This window comes from Triticum dicoccoides, chromosome 2B (genome assembly GCF_002162155.2).
Source record: "Triticum dicoccoides isolate Atlit2015 ecotype Zavitan chromosome 2B, WEW_v2.0, whole genome shotgun sequence".
Classification (NCBI taxonomy): domain Eukaryota; kingdom Viridiplantae; phylum Streptophyta; class Magnoliopsida; order Poales; family Poaceae; genus Triticum; species Triticum dicoccoides.
Window position 1 is genome coordinate 469,060,433 of NC_041383.1, and position 13,158 is coordinate 469,073,590.

A 13,158-nucleotide genomic window follows, 5' to 3' on the forward strand; every position below is an offset into this window, starting at 1 on the left:
AGCGTCGGGCCGATTCACCTTGACGAGCTAACGTTTCAGCGTCGGGCCGATCATCGCTCTGATCCATCCTGGTGAGTGAACGCTTCTTCGCACCGGGGGAATATGGAGGTAACGTTCCCCTCTTATAATAAGAAGAAATCTTTCTCGGTATCAATCCCCTTGCCCCTCATTTTATATTAGCGTCCAAAAATAATACGAAGGGTTCTGTGCAAAGTTGGTCAGGGTCTTTAGTCTCACTCAATCTGGGCCGTGCACTGGCGATCGAGCGGACGAGATCGACACTGTTTAGATCTTGAGCACCTACGAATACCCCGTGTCCTGGAGTTGTTCCTCCTCCTCTGCCTCGACGGTCGCCTGTTCGCCTTTGCGGATTCCTCCCCTTCCCAGCCTCGTCTGCTCTTCTTCTGTCCCTGGCCCCAGAGACGGCGAGCGGTACACAATAAGGGAGGCCTACTTGCTTCGCCTCCTCATCCTCGTCGGCGACCTCACCGACGGCCAACGGGGCGCAACCAGGGACTCCTACTCGTGCTGTGCTGCCGTTTACTGTTTTTTTTTCTGTTCTAATCTTTTGTTGGTAAGTAACCCCTAGATTGCTCGCGAGTTGCGAGAGTTTAGTTCCTTCGTGGGAATTCTGAAATTAAATGCGACGAAAACCATTTGTACTGATTCAGGTGCGGCGAGTCGGATAGCTAAACAGAAATCTCTGGATTGGTAGCAAATCTAGGCTTCCTCTGAGCACCGATCCTGTTTCGTGCAAAGGATAGTGGGGCATTGCAAGTCGAGTCATGGGTAAGTTCGAGCACGGCAATCTACTGCTATCTCTTAGCCAGGGACACTGGCATGGTTACAGTCTTACAGCCGTTGCTGTTGCGCTGGGGGTAGGAGTTGCTGGGCTGTGCAGAGCGCTGAATAGCAGTTTGGGCGTACAATGGTTTCTCCGGAGGTTCTCCTCCGAATCAGAGAGGCTGTACTACACCGGAGGCCTGCAAAATCTTGGCAATAATTGCTTTCTCAATGTTATCCTGCAGGTAGCTCATACCATTTTTTTCCCACTGAATCCATATTGCGGCGTTCATCGTGTGCGAGTATGGTTATCGGGTTGGAGTTCATGCTAAACCAGTGAATGTTTCCTTGGCAGGCACTTGCTAGCTGCGACCATTTTGTCTTCTCTCTAGACGATTTACTTGGAAGTGATGATGTGCTACCCGAGGAACAATCTGAAAGAATGCCTCTTATCCTTGCTTTAAGTTCCCTTTTAAAAGGTAATATTGGTAACATGGACTGTTAAACTTTGTACCATCTTCAAGATTACTGTTGGGGAATTCAGTGGTGTATCTAGAATCAGCGGTCAATGCATTTGTGTAGTTTTAATGCCGGGCTCTATAGTCTCCAGAATGTGTCCCCAGGTGGTGGAATGAATACATACTCAGTTTTCCACTTTTCCCCAAGCTAATCTCCAATTTATTGTTCACATTTATGGATCTGTTTGACCAAGTGCTAAATTCCCATATAATGGAACTGCATTACCTGGTGCAATCTATTGCTCGCTGCTCATAGTGTAACGTGCTTGATGATCCAGTTGCTCCATTCCGTTGTTGCTTCTATTTGAAAGAACTTTTGCAAATCACATTTTCTTTTAGTTTCTTCTTAAATTATATACTTTATTTGTGATGTCCGAGCTCATTGTTTTGTTATTGTTCATAAATTGCTATCTTGTGTGTCTTAAAATTTCTTTTACTACTTAATGAATCTGCGTATATGTGTGCAGATTTGAGCAGAGTTCGAGATCAAAAAATTGTATTGAATCCAGAAAGCGTAATGCATCCTTTGAGCTGCTATGTTAGTCACTTCAATTTGACCAGACAGCAGGCATGATGCTTTGTTCCATCTATTCTGCTCTAGAAATCCTACCTTGTCTATGATATCCAGGATTTGATAAGAAGTATTTTGCCCTCATAGGATGCTTCTGAAGCTTTTGTTCATCTATTGACATCACTGAGGGATGAATTTTCCCATTGCTATGTACCATATAAGAGCTCTCTGGCAGACATTACCATGTTCCACTCCAAAGTATACAAGCAAAGGGAAGGTAACCAACCTGAATGCAAGCGCTGGAAACAAAACATATTTGGTCCCTTTGATGGGACTATTGGCAGCACATTATCTTGCAGAAATTGTTCATCTGTGGTAGATATCTATGCCTCTTTTTCGTAACTCTAAACGTGTGGTTTATGAACTAATCCCTCCGTCCCATAATATAAGAGCGTTTTTGACACTACATTAGTGTAAAAAACGCTCTTATATTATGGGACGGAGGGAGTATTTAATTATTGTTATTTCTACCCTAGATGCATTTTTTGTTGGCAAATTCAAACACATCTTGGACCATTAGTGTTTTTTTAGCTAGATGTTAGTATATGACTATATATTGCATATATGAAATATGTATTCATGGAATCTACTAATGTTAGATAGTTCACATGGGAGAACTACCAAAAATGGCCAGCCTTCATAGCTTGAAGGATATTATGGTATTAGAGGACAGAGGGATAGAAATTGACTAGAGTGAGAGAATTTTGGATGGTAGAGACTTAATTCTTGTTTGATTGAAACCACATGCACTAGTTTAAAAAATGTCGTTAAAGGGCATAGTTCTCTCCCTTAACTGTACTATTTAGGTAGAAATGAGACATCCCTGCAGATCAAATGCGGGTGGGCGACCTTACACCTGTAAGCTCTAGCCATCCAGCCAGCGCTCGGTTCTCCATGTGCCCTACTTAGACTGCTGTCTTGAACCGCTCCTAGATCCACATGGACTCAGCTAAAGAATCATCCTGGGCTAATAGGCTATAACATGTAGTGACTTTACTTCCCTAATCTTTCTTATGGATGCGGCATGCATTTGCTTTGGCTCTAGCTGACCTCTTTCCGGAATCCTCGACTGACCGCTGTTTCCTGCAGTGTCTCATGTTTTTTTTCTGTGTTCATACCGCTGACTTGTATGAGTCCACATTTCCACAACATTATTAGCGATCGAAGTTAAGAAGTCTGTTTTAAAATCTCTACGACTACATATATCTAGTAGCAGAGAGAGTAGCTAGCTCTTTTCTATCGTTGTTGAAACCATGCATATTTTGTTTTGTCAGAACTGTTGATTTTCTGTCCTCATTTTGTTTAATGTCTCACAGCTGTCATTGGACTTCGAGAATTTTCACTGCTTGCCCCTCTCTCCCGTGGCTGATATAAATGGAGATATTGTATGTCCAAGTGAATCTTTCTGAGCTTGTTTAATTCAGGGTACATCAGTTGATACTCCGGTTCATGCATTATTCATAATGCTTTGTTCCTTTCCAAATTCAGATTAATGGGTGTAGTTTGGTGGATTGCCTGAAGCATTTCACTGTGTTGGAGCATCTTGACAATTACCGTTGTGATCATTGTTGGCATAATGCTGCTGCCAAATATTTCTCTCTTCAATCAGAAGTTGATGAGGTAAAATTTTGTGACCATATTTTCTATGAAGTTGTACTTGTTTCAGAGTTTAGTTTGACGGTACCTCATATTGACATCTGTACCAGGAAAAAGTTAACAAACTGCGCACCTGTGTCGACTATGATAGTTGCAATTGCAAGCATTTATTTGGTCCAGAGAAAACAACATGGTCAGTATCTTCGAAAGCCACAAAGCAGTTGGCTATCACTCGTTGTCCGAAGGTATCTACTATTGAAATACACCTTCTGAAACTTACATAGAATAATGTCTAAAAATGGCATGACACCTATTGATGTCCTCTTCCAGATCTTGTGCATTCATTTGTTACGTGCTTCTATTAGTTTTGATGGTGAACTCGTAAAGCGTCAGGTAAGCACTAAAAAAGACACATAAAACATTGCCTCTTTGTGTTCATTCCATATGAATTGTGGCTGAATGATCCGCGTTTTGCTTGCAGGGACACGTTTCTTTTCCTTTACTTCTCAATTTATCCCCATTTGCAGGAGGCACATTCACCACTGGACAGGGACCTGGACCTTCAGCTATGAACGTGCAAAAATATGACACGCCGTCTCTCAAATTCTATCGGCAACTAAATGCACACATGCCCATTAATATGTTTCCTACTGGTGGGAACTCATCAAGTCAGGCACCTAAGGATCAAGTAACAAATGGTGGTGTCCACTCACTTAATGAGGCAAGTTATCTGCTTTTGAACTTCTTTTTTACTTGATTTGTCTAAGGATAATGATGATAATGACATTCCTTCATACAAAATTTTACTTATCTGATCAATTCATTTACCCTCTTTATCTTTTCAGGGAAATGCTGATGTGGCTTTGAGTTCTTCGTCACCATCGCCGTCCGCATCAAGGATGGAGCTATATAGGCTATCAGCTGTCGTTGAGCACTATGGTGTATGCGGAGGTGGGCATTATGCAGCTTACCGGAGAGTAGCGTCAACTCCTGACGCTAATGATCAAGTAGGACCTCGTCGCAAGCACTGGGTTTACGTCTCGGACGACCATGTATCACAAGTTTCAGAGGACGATGTTTTGGGTGCGGAAGCCACCCTCCTTTTCTACGAAAGACTGTAGCAGCAGCCTGTTGAGTAGGAGACGTTTTTGGAGAAATCGATGCGGTAGCTTGTCAAGAAACAGCCCCTCTTATTTGAGCAAAATAGCTTAGGATAACAGGCCTTTCTTGTTTTGTAATCTGATGCGTGAAATGTTCGTTGGTGATAAAATACGAGAATCAACCGAGTGAATCAGGCTTCTGGTGACATGCATAAGATGCTTATTAAAAGTGCATTTGAGATAGTAAATGAAGTTGCAGCTTTGATAGTCACCATGGGAGGACAAAAGTCCGGGCTTAGTTGCTGATTTTAGGGAGAAACGCAGCTGCTGAGGCTGGTCACAATGGACAAGAACATAAGCTAGTAACTTACACACTTCCCTAGACTATATTACTACCTCCATAGTGGGTAGGAACATCTATGTAGTGTCATGCAACGATGTATTTATTAGGTTATAGACTCATTGTTTCTTGGAGTGTGTGATGTTTCGGTAACTTAGCTAGTTACCACAAGCACCTCTCTCTTCATTAAATACGTGCCACATAAGCAAAGTTGTATTGGAGTGTGTGATGTTACTCCTAAGTTCCTCCCCACCGTGACCAGCCTGAATAACTTACTGGATCTACTGATATGTTCCTTGAAGAACCACATTGATGTCGTGACGTGCGTATTACTCACAACTCATCATGTGGGCGACGAAGATTGATGTAGATGAAGAAGACGATGATTCCCTTATGGGGGAGCACCAAAACACGGCTATTGGGTATAGGGTTTTTGGGTATTTATGAGTTAGAGGCAAGAAACCTAAGGTAATGAGACCTTCCTAGGCCCCACATGTCACGGGCCGCAGCTAGCGCGCCAATGTTAGTTAGGGTCTTTTTGAGGACTCAATAGAAAAAGATGCAGTCATCATGTAACAAATTTTGGGTGCGGCTAGCTCTAATCATCAACATAGTATTTGTTTGTTGTTCCTTCTCATTCACTTCTACTTTGCTCTCATATTATGTTTTGTTTCTTGAATTTTTATTATATACTTAAAAAAAGAGATATGTAAATATAGTTGCGCTCGGCCAATAGACGTGCAACTGCAGTTGTGTGCAAGTGATGGACATGCATTTGTGCACATGTACACGGGGATGCAATTGTAATTGCGCGTAACCGATGGACATGCAGCTGCAGGCGACTAGTGGACATGCAACTGCAAGTGACAGGTGGACATGTTTGCAGTTGTGTGTGACCATGATAGTGTAGTTGCGCGCGGCTTGAGAAAAGATAGAAATGAAAAAAAAAGTGTAGTTACGCAAAACGCGAAGAAAGAAAAAAAAAGGAAATGCATAGTAGAGTAAATAAAAACCGTAGATCAACTAAATGAAGGACAAAAAAGAAAAAGAAAAAAGTTCACACGAACCTCCGCGCAAAATCAAATGGCATAGGAGCTAGATGAGACGTTGTTAATTCTGATCTAGATGACGTCATCAAATCCATATTTTCTTTCAATTTAGTCATTGGAGGAACTGCTGTCTTTTGAAAGAATTGGATCAAAGTTCCCTTAATAACGTGCTTGAATTACTGTTTGAGTGTTTGTTACATGTTCCAATGGGGGTAGTTCTAAGCAGAAGCAAAATTACGCTTCGAATACTTCCATGCCCAGCCCCGCCGGTTAGTTCCTTGTGCAGAGGTGCACGAACGCAGCCACAATCAACCCAGCCTTCACCCTGACACTCCACGGGATCCCATACTTTCCACTGCTGACAAGCCCTCTCATGAACGGCCAGAAGCACAGCACCATCCAGCCACAGCACACGAACTCTCCGACTCCCGGGCCACCATGAACGCCCGCCGCCGTCCCGACAACGGCGCGCCATGCCGCGACGGCGAGGGCGACAATGTTCAGCATTGAGAGCGCCGTCACCGGGATGAAAACGGGCGCCGAGTCGAAGGTGAACAGCCCAGTATCGGCCTCGTCGGTGCCCGCGCCACCATCGGAGGACGTGCTGCTCTCCTTGCGGGTGACCTCGAACACGGTCTCGGAGAGCCCTAGCGTCTTGAGGATGACGGTGAGGAAGGCGAGGAGCCAGGCGGAGGCCGAGGTGATGCGTTGCATCCTGTGGTTGTTCCACCAGGCGCGGACCGAGAGCCCGCACTCCTTGTACTCCATCAGGTGGTATACGTGGTAACTCAAGAATAGAGCCGCTGGGATGCGAAAACCTTCATTAGATGTCTGCAAAACAGCAAATGCACAAATCTTATCAAACAAATTACACAAACATTTTTGTTTAGTTGCATAGACTTGTGTTTCCACATCACCACGTGTACTGAAATTTCAGCTATGAGCAATGTAGTAAAGGGTCATGGCAAAAATGTGTGTACCGTTGGCAAGAAGGACTGGTTTGTGAGAAGGCAGAAAGGTCCCAATAGCGCGTAACACATCTCGAAAGGTGCCCTCATGGGCCACGCGTTGACGATGAGATAGGCAAGGCATTGCCGGAGTTGGAGGCGCCTGAAGATGGTGCCGAGGATGGGGCTGTTCCGGCTGATGAGTATCTCCAGAAGCCCTGTTGCCCATCTCTTGAACTGGGTCAAGCTAGCCGGCCCCCCTGTCGGAGCACATCCCAAGAATGCCGGTGGGTCGGTGTCCAACAAGGCCGATTCCCAACCCGCCGCTTGGATCCGTTGCCCGGTCAAAATGTCCTCTGTCATTGATCCATAGACCCACCCAATCTGCAAAAATAGATGGAAGAAACTGTAATAGAGAGAAACTGCAGAAGGTTTGTAGATGTGGCCGTACTGTAGCAAAACCTGCAAAAATACGGCAACGAAGCTAAGCACACCTCTTGGCCCCAACATGTGCCAGCCTCATAGTTGCAGTCGCCTACTTGTTTTGCCATTTCGACCCGACTTGATATATCTACGGTTGGTCTAGCGAGCAGGTCTCCTGAGATGATGTTCCTAGATGATTCGATCAACTCCTTTGAGCTCCCAAACTTGGCTTGCAGCTCCTTGTAAGATGGTGAACCTGGCAAATTCAGAAAGCCATTTGATATGCCCTAGTCGAACTGAAATGCACTGGCCAAATACTCCAATTTACGCCGGATGCCTCATCTTTTGTGTGCCCAGTTTTATTACCTCTTGTCTCGTGCTTGACGGTGTCCGGAGGCGGCATGCCGTAAATGACCTTCCTGCGGTGAAAACAGCCCGTGCCGCCGTAGAACGTGCCTTGGATCCCGGCGAGCCCACCTCCAATTTTCTGAACATGCCAGAAAAACCAGTGCAACTGTAACACTACCCTAGTGGTGCACTACCACAACAGCACTTGTGCACATGCATATGTAGTACCTTGGTTATAACCTGCATCTGGTTGCCAAAGGGGTCATCCTTGAGGCCACCGTAGAACTTCTGTGGCGCCTGGACGAACCCGCTGTGGATCTCGTCGTCGAACCCCAACAGGAGGCACATCGCGTGTAGGGCGACCTGCGGGTTGTTGGCAAACATGTCGCAGTCCACATTCAGCATGATCGGAGCGTTGGTCATCACGGCCGACACCCTTGTCTGCACCACGAAATGCTCAGCTTAATTAGTATCAAATGTGTCGTGCAACCGTCTGAGCTTTTATCTGCCACTTTTTGCTGTTTGTGTGACACACTGATTAGTAGTGCAACACTGTATTGAGTAGAAGAGAGTGCTCACCAGAACATTCATGGCACCGGCCTTAAAGTTGTGACGATGTCTGGGGCTTTTCTCTCTCGAGAGGTACACCAGATGTGGGAATCCTTCACCTGTTTTGTTCTTGCTGTTATCCCAGAGAACCTGAACTCAGACAGGTTAACCGTGACGATATTAGCACGAGACGGATTCGCTATGCGTTTGGCACGACACGATGTACATGGACACGTGGATATGGTCAGTGCAGCGACCTTAACGATGGTAGGATGGTTCCCGCGCTCGGCGTCGATGAACTCGGCGAACTCGTCGCCGCCGTCACGCAGAATGGAGACCTCGTCGGCGTTCTCGATCCGGCTGGCCAGCTTCTCATATTCGCTCTGAAAGTCACACGTACACGAGGAAGATGCATGGTCATGGCGATGATGGACGACCAAACATTATGGAAACTGACATCATCATCATCGGCTGACCTTCATGAGTGCCCAGCTTTCCAGGAACTCGTGGTCGACTGTACCGGTGTCAACCTCCGGCGCGGAAGAGAAGTACATGAAAGGGGCCCTCACACCAACGTCGTGCCTCTTGCAGAAGGGAACCCAGAGGCTGGCGAACTTGGCGGCCTCGCGCAGAGCGTAGCACGTCAAGGGGGAGCAGCCGTCGTCGGAGACGTAGCACGCCAGCTTGCCGACGTGCGGGTAGTCCAGGGCGAGCAGCGAGAGCACCGTGTTCACCGTGATCAACGGCGGCTCCAGCGCCGGGTCCGCCGTCGTGACGAACATGTCCACCGCTGGGAGCTCCTCCATCCTAGCAAAATCATCACAGACACGACACAGTTTAAGGAAGAAGTTGCACGAAGTTGTAGGTCAACATTATTTTGCAGTTAGTGTGCACAAGAACGTACGTACCTGTGGGAGAGGTTGTCGGGGTAGGTGTCGAACCGGACGGGGCTCCACTTGCCGTTCATGTTGAGGATCCACACGAAGGCGAACCACGCCTCGCAGACGAGCGCTGCCAGCCACGTCCCGCCGCGCTCCCCGAGCGACGCGGCGCGGCGGGCCACGAGGGCGAGGAGGAGGAAGAGGATCACGAAGTCGGCCAGCATCCACGCACTCCTGCCCAGGGCGACCCTCTCCTGCAGCTTCTTGCCGCCCGCCATGGCCGTGGCCGAGAGGTAGCTAGCCACTAGCAGTAGCAGACTAGCTAGCAGCACAACACCACAGCTCCACCCACATCCACAAGCAACAAGTGCTAGAGTGCATTTATAAAGACCGGATAAACTATCCTCTCCTCGGTGCATTTCCGATCGGGACAAAAGGAAAACTACTCTATGATTTGTGATGTGCAGTGCATGGGGTCTGGGAGAGTCGGAGGACAAGAGAAAGTTATCTTTACTTGGTCTCTGCCATGAACCACCGTATGATAATCTTTGGGATAGGGATGGTGCTCTTGTCTCTTTGCTACGGAGGTGTGTGTTCGTTGCTCACTTGGTCCTCTGCGTACCACCCAGCCCAGCCAGATCCAAGCAAAACCATGGTGTGTGGAGAACAGGAGTCCAGTTTGGATCCACGCGGGAGAATGGGAACGAGCACGTTGTTATCCCTGACGAAATCACTGACGTACGTACGGTAAATTATTGGATGGCGGCCGGCGAGCGAGCTTGGACCCCCTGCACGTCACGCCTAACGACCTCGCCGAGTCGCCAGTGACTATTTTTTTTACCCAAACTTTTTTCTTGAGAACTTGTGTTACACAAATGCTCGGTACAACGTTATGTGAGCCGTCGAGTCCAGTGATGGATGTACGTACAGTTGGGATCGATCATTTCCCAGCGAATGGTGCGCCGGCCGGCTACGTTGAATTGGTACCAACCGTAAGAGTTTCATACGGCAAAGGCAAATGGCGCAAACCAACCGATGGTTTGAAGAACAGTGATATTTCAAACCTATCGGGGTTCAAGTGCTATACTTAACACCGGTGTTCGTATTTCTATAAGAGCCCCGCTTTGATAATAAACGTATAAAGGGCTATAAGATCTTTGCCAAATCATACCCACTTTCATATATATGATGGGTCATCGGCCGAAACATGTACACCGTAGTACGTTTCGGGAGTGAACGAACACAATTAAATGTAGAACAACATGTAACACAGTTAAATGTAGAACAACACGTATACTATAGAGAAAAGTATACTTTTCATCCTTCATCTCTTCAGAGAGTCTAAATTCCGTCCCTCAACTCGGAAACCAGTCAGCTTGCACCTCTAACTCTTGAAACCAGGCAAGTTTAGTCCTTCGACTCGGCTGACCTGGTATTGATGCCGACTCAGCACGGTTTTGATTGCTCTTCGTCCACGTGGCAGTATATCTCTCACCGGTTTACTGAGCCATTTCATCGAACACCTGACATGTACTCCCCGTGCTGTCCATCACCAAGCAGTGTTGCCTCGCCGCCCAATTGAGTGAATTGCAAAAAACCACCACATTTGAAGCTCAAGCAACAGATTGCCACCACATTTGTAGCGCGTCCCAAAAATCCACCACTTTTCTTGTAAATTTTCTCAATAGAAACAAATGACCGCTTTGCCGCAGTTAGCCCGATTTCTGACAGGGCTGGCCCACCCGTCAGGTGCCACGTCGCACAAACCGGACGGCGCACGGGTTGACGGCCGTTAGGGCACTCGCGTGGTCAAAGCGTTGCCCTCCACTCGCCGCCGCTCCACTCGCTCACTCTCACTCTCACTCCACCCCACTCTGCTCTGTCCTCTGCTGTCGCCGCCGGAGCTCTTCGCCGCCGCTGGAGGCACGGTTCCCTCGCCGCCGTTGAAGATGCCGTCGTGGAATGATGGAGAGGAGAGCAGCGAGGAGGAGCTGGTCGGCATGGAGCTGGAGCAAAACTGGGTAAGAAATCTGATCTATTTCGCACCGAGGGTTAGGGTTAGGGTTCAAGTGTTCTTCGATTTGAGACAATGGTTTGGAGCACTTGCGCTATGTTCTGAGGTTCATTACTGTGCTACAATGCAGGCGAACCCTGGCACCACCATAGATGCATCCTTCTGTGGTAGAGCTACAGATGCAAGCATCACATGTAGACTGCACTTGGCCCCATGCATGAAATATGTTGCATTTGAAGGAAAGGACACTGGGAGGAGGTTCTATGGATGTGTTGTTCCTCAGGTCAGTCAATAATATCCAACTAGGGTTTGTGTTGGTGGTAGTTAGTCTGCAAGAATAAAATTATGTCAGTAAATTCAGTTAATGAAGCATGATTTGGACTGTCTGAAGATGCAACAATAAAATTATGTTAGTAAAGTAAGTAAATGAAACATGATTTGGACCGTCTGCAAATGCAAGAATAAAATCATGTCAGTAAATTCAGTTAATGAAACATGATTTATGTCAGTAAAGTAAGTAAATTCAGTTAAATGAAACATGATGCAGCAACTGCAAGATGCAGAAACAGAGATGGAAGCATGTATTTTAGTTTTATGATACATTAATTGAAGCATTGACCCCGTTGTTTTGATATTTGTACTGTCTGTACATGATTTGTACTGTCTGTCTGTAGATGGAAGCATTAATTTATGATACATGATTTATTTAGTTAATGTGGTATCTGAAAGTTTGAAGCTAGCATATTTATGATACTTGATGCAGGATGGTATTGATTGTGGAGTTGCTCAGTGGGTTGATGCCCCATGGTGTTCTATTCTGCAAAGATGTTTGGTGAAGATATGGGAGATGTTTCATGAGGAGAACAATGGCAGAATGATTGACCATGAGAAGTATAAGAAAGAGTTGGAGAAGGTGCACAAGGAGTTGGATACACTTGGTGATCAGTACAGTCAGCTGGTTGAGGATGTCACCAAGATGTTTGATTGGGCAGATCAGAACAACAGGGTCATGAGTGATGAAGAGTTCAAGCAGAAGCAGATGGATGTGGACAAGGACATGGAGAATCTAGCTATCAGCAAGGAGAAGGACAGTGATGGCATTGGCAAGATGAAGGAGATGGAGAAACTGGCTCAGGAGCTCAAGGAGATGAAGTGCATTTATAGATCTCAGGGAGAGATCATTAGGAACACCAGGAAGGAGAGGGGTGGCTTCAAGAAAGAGAGGGACTGACTGATAGAGGAGAAGAAGAAGCTGGAGTTTCTGGTGGGTGATCTTATGAAAGCTGGTCATGGCAACAAGGACAAGCTTGAGAAGATCAAGTCAATCCTTGCTGAGTGAACAATGATGTTCATCAGTTATGTTAAGCTAATATGTGGCCTTGGAATAATATAGCTAGCCTTGGGGTTGTATATTTTGGGAATCCACCTAGTTATGTAATGACTGTAATGATTATCTACAAAACTACCTCCAGTTAAGTTATGTAATGTATGTAATGACTAGCTGCAAAACTACCCCGGTTATGTAAGGTTGTTAGCTCTCTATAGTAAGAGCATAGTAAGAGCTATGCTATTATGAATCTGCAATTATTATTCTGCTTGTTTGGACTAAATGGTCAGTGCTCAAGACCAACTGGGCATGGCCAAATTGGGCAAATGCTTACAGAAGGTAAATTGTTGATCACATAAACCACAAAGAAAAAAAATATAAACCACAAAGAAAAAAATATGCATAGTGCACTCACCCCATTAACATATAATTTAGTCTTTAGGTTTAGTCTTTAGGGTGGCTTGGACTCGACAAAACCACCAAAACCACCATTTAATCATCAAGGTGGCTTGGGTTCGACAAAGTGACCTAAACCTATCACTTAGGCTTTAGGGTGGCTTGGACTCGACAAAACCACCAAAACCACAATTTAATCATCAAGGTGGGTTGGGCTCGACAAAGTGACCTAAACCTATCACTTATGCTTTAGGGTGGCTTGGACTCGACAAAACCACCAAAACCACAATTAAATCATCAAGGTGGCTTGGGCTCG

The 13,158-nt window shown here is 46.1% G+C and overlaps 2 protein-coding genes across 4 annotated transcripts; one reads left to right on the forward strand and one right to left on the reverse strand.

The window, feature by feature from the left end:
* Positions 1–348: 348 nt before the first annotated feature.
* LOC119364284 (ubiquitin carboxyl-terminal hydrolase 27-like) lies at positions 349–4,812 on the forward strand. Of its 3 annotated transcripts, none has more exons than XM_037629729.1 (12): positions 349–574; positions 672–789; positions 883–1,028; positions 1,139–1,262; positions 1,769–1,869; positions 1,960–2,187; positions 3,189–3,257; positions 3,361–3,492; positions 3,579–3,713; positions 3,799–3,861; positions 3,950–4,189; positions 4,314–4,812. In XM_037629729.1, exons 2-12 carry the CDS (start codon positions 786–788, stop codon positions 4,587–4,589), a joined length of 1,518 nt encoding a protein of 505 aa, XP_037485626.1. In that variant the 5' UTR covers positions 349–574; positions 672–785; the 3' UTR covers positions 4,590–4,812. The 3 variants fall into 3 exon arrangements, with proteins under 3 accessions (XP_037485626.1, XP_037485627.1, XP_037485625.1); XM_037629730.1 differs by having other exon boundaries at positions 886–1,028; XM_037629728.1 differs by having other exon boundaries at positions 672–1,028.
* A 1,222-nt stretch (positions 4,813–6,034) lies between these two features.
* On the reverse strand, positions 6,035–9,483 carry LOC119364285 (cellulose synthase-like protein H1). The gene is made up of 9 exons (XM_037629731.1): positions 9,133–9,483; positions 8,701–9,031; positions 8,482–8,607; positions 8,255–8,374; positions 7,904–8,116; positions 7,694–7,814; positions 7,399–7,583; positions 6,938–7,288; positions 6,035–6,788 (listed from the first exon to the last, which is right to left on the reverse strand). Exons 1-9 carry the CDS (start codon positions 9,381–9,383, stop codon positions 6,228–6,230), a joined length of 2,259 nt encoding a protein of 752 aa, XP_037485628.1. The 5' UTR covers positions 9,384–9,483; the 3' UTR covers positions 6,035–6,227.
* Positions 9,484–13,158: the final 3,675 nt, after the last annotated feature.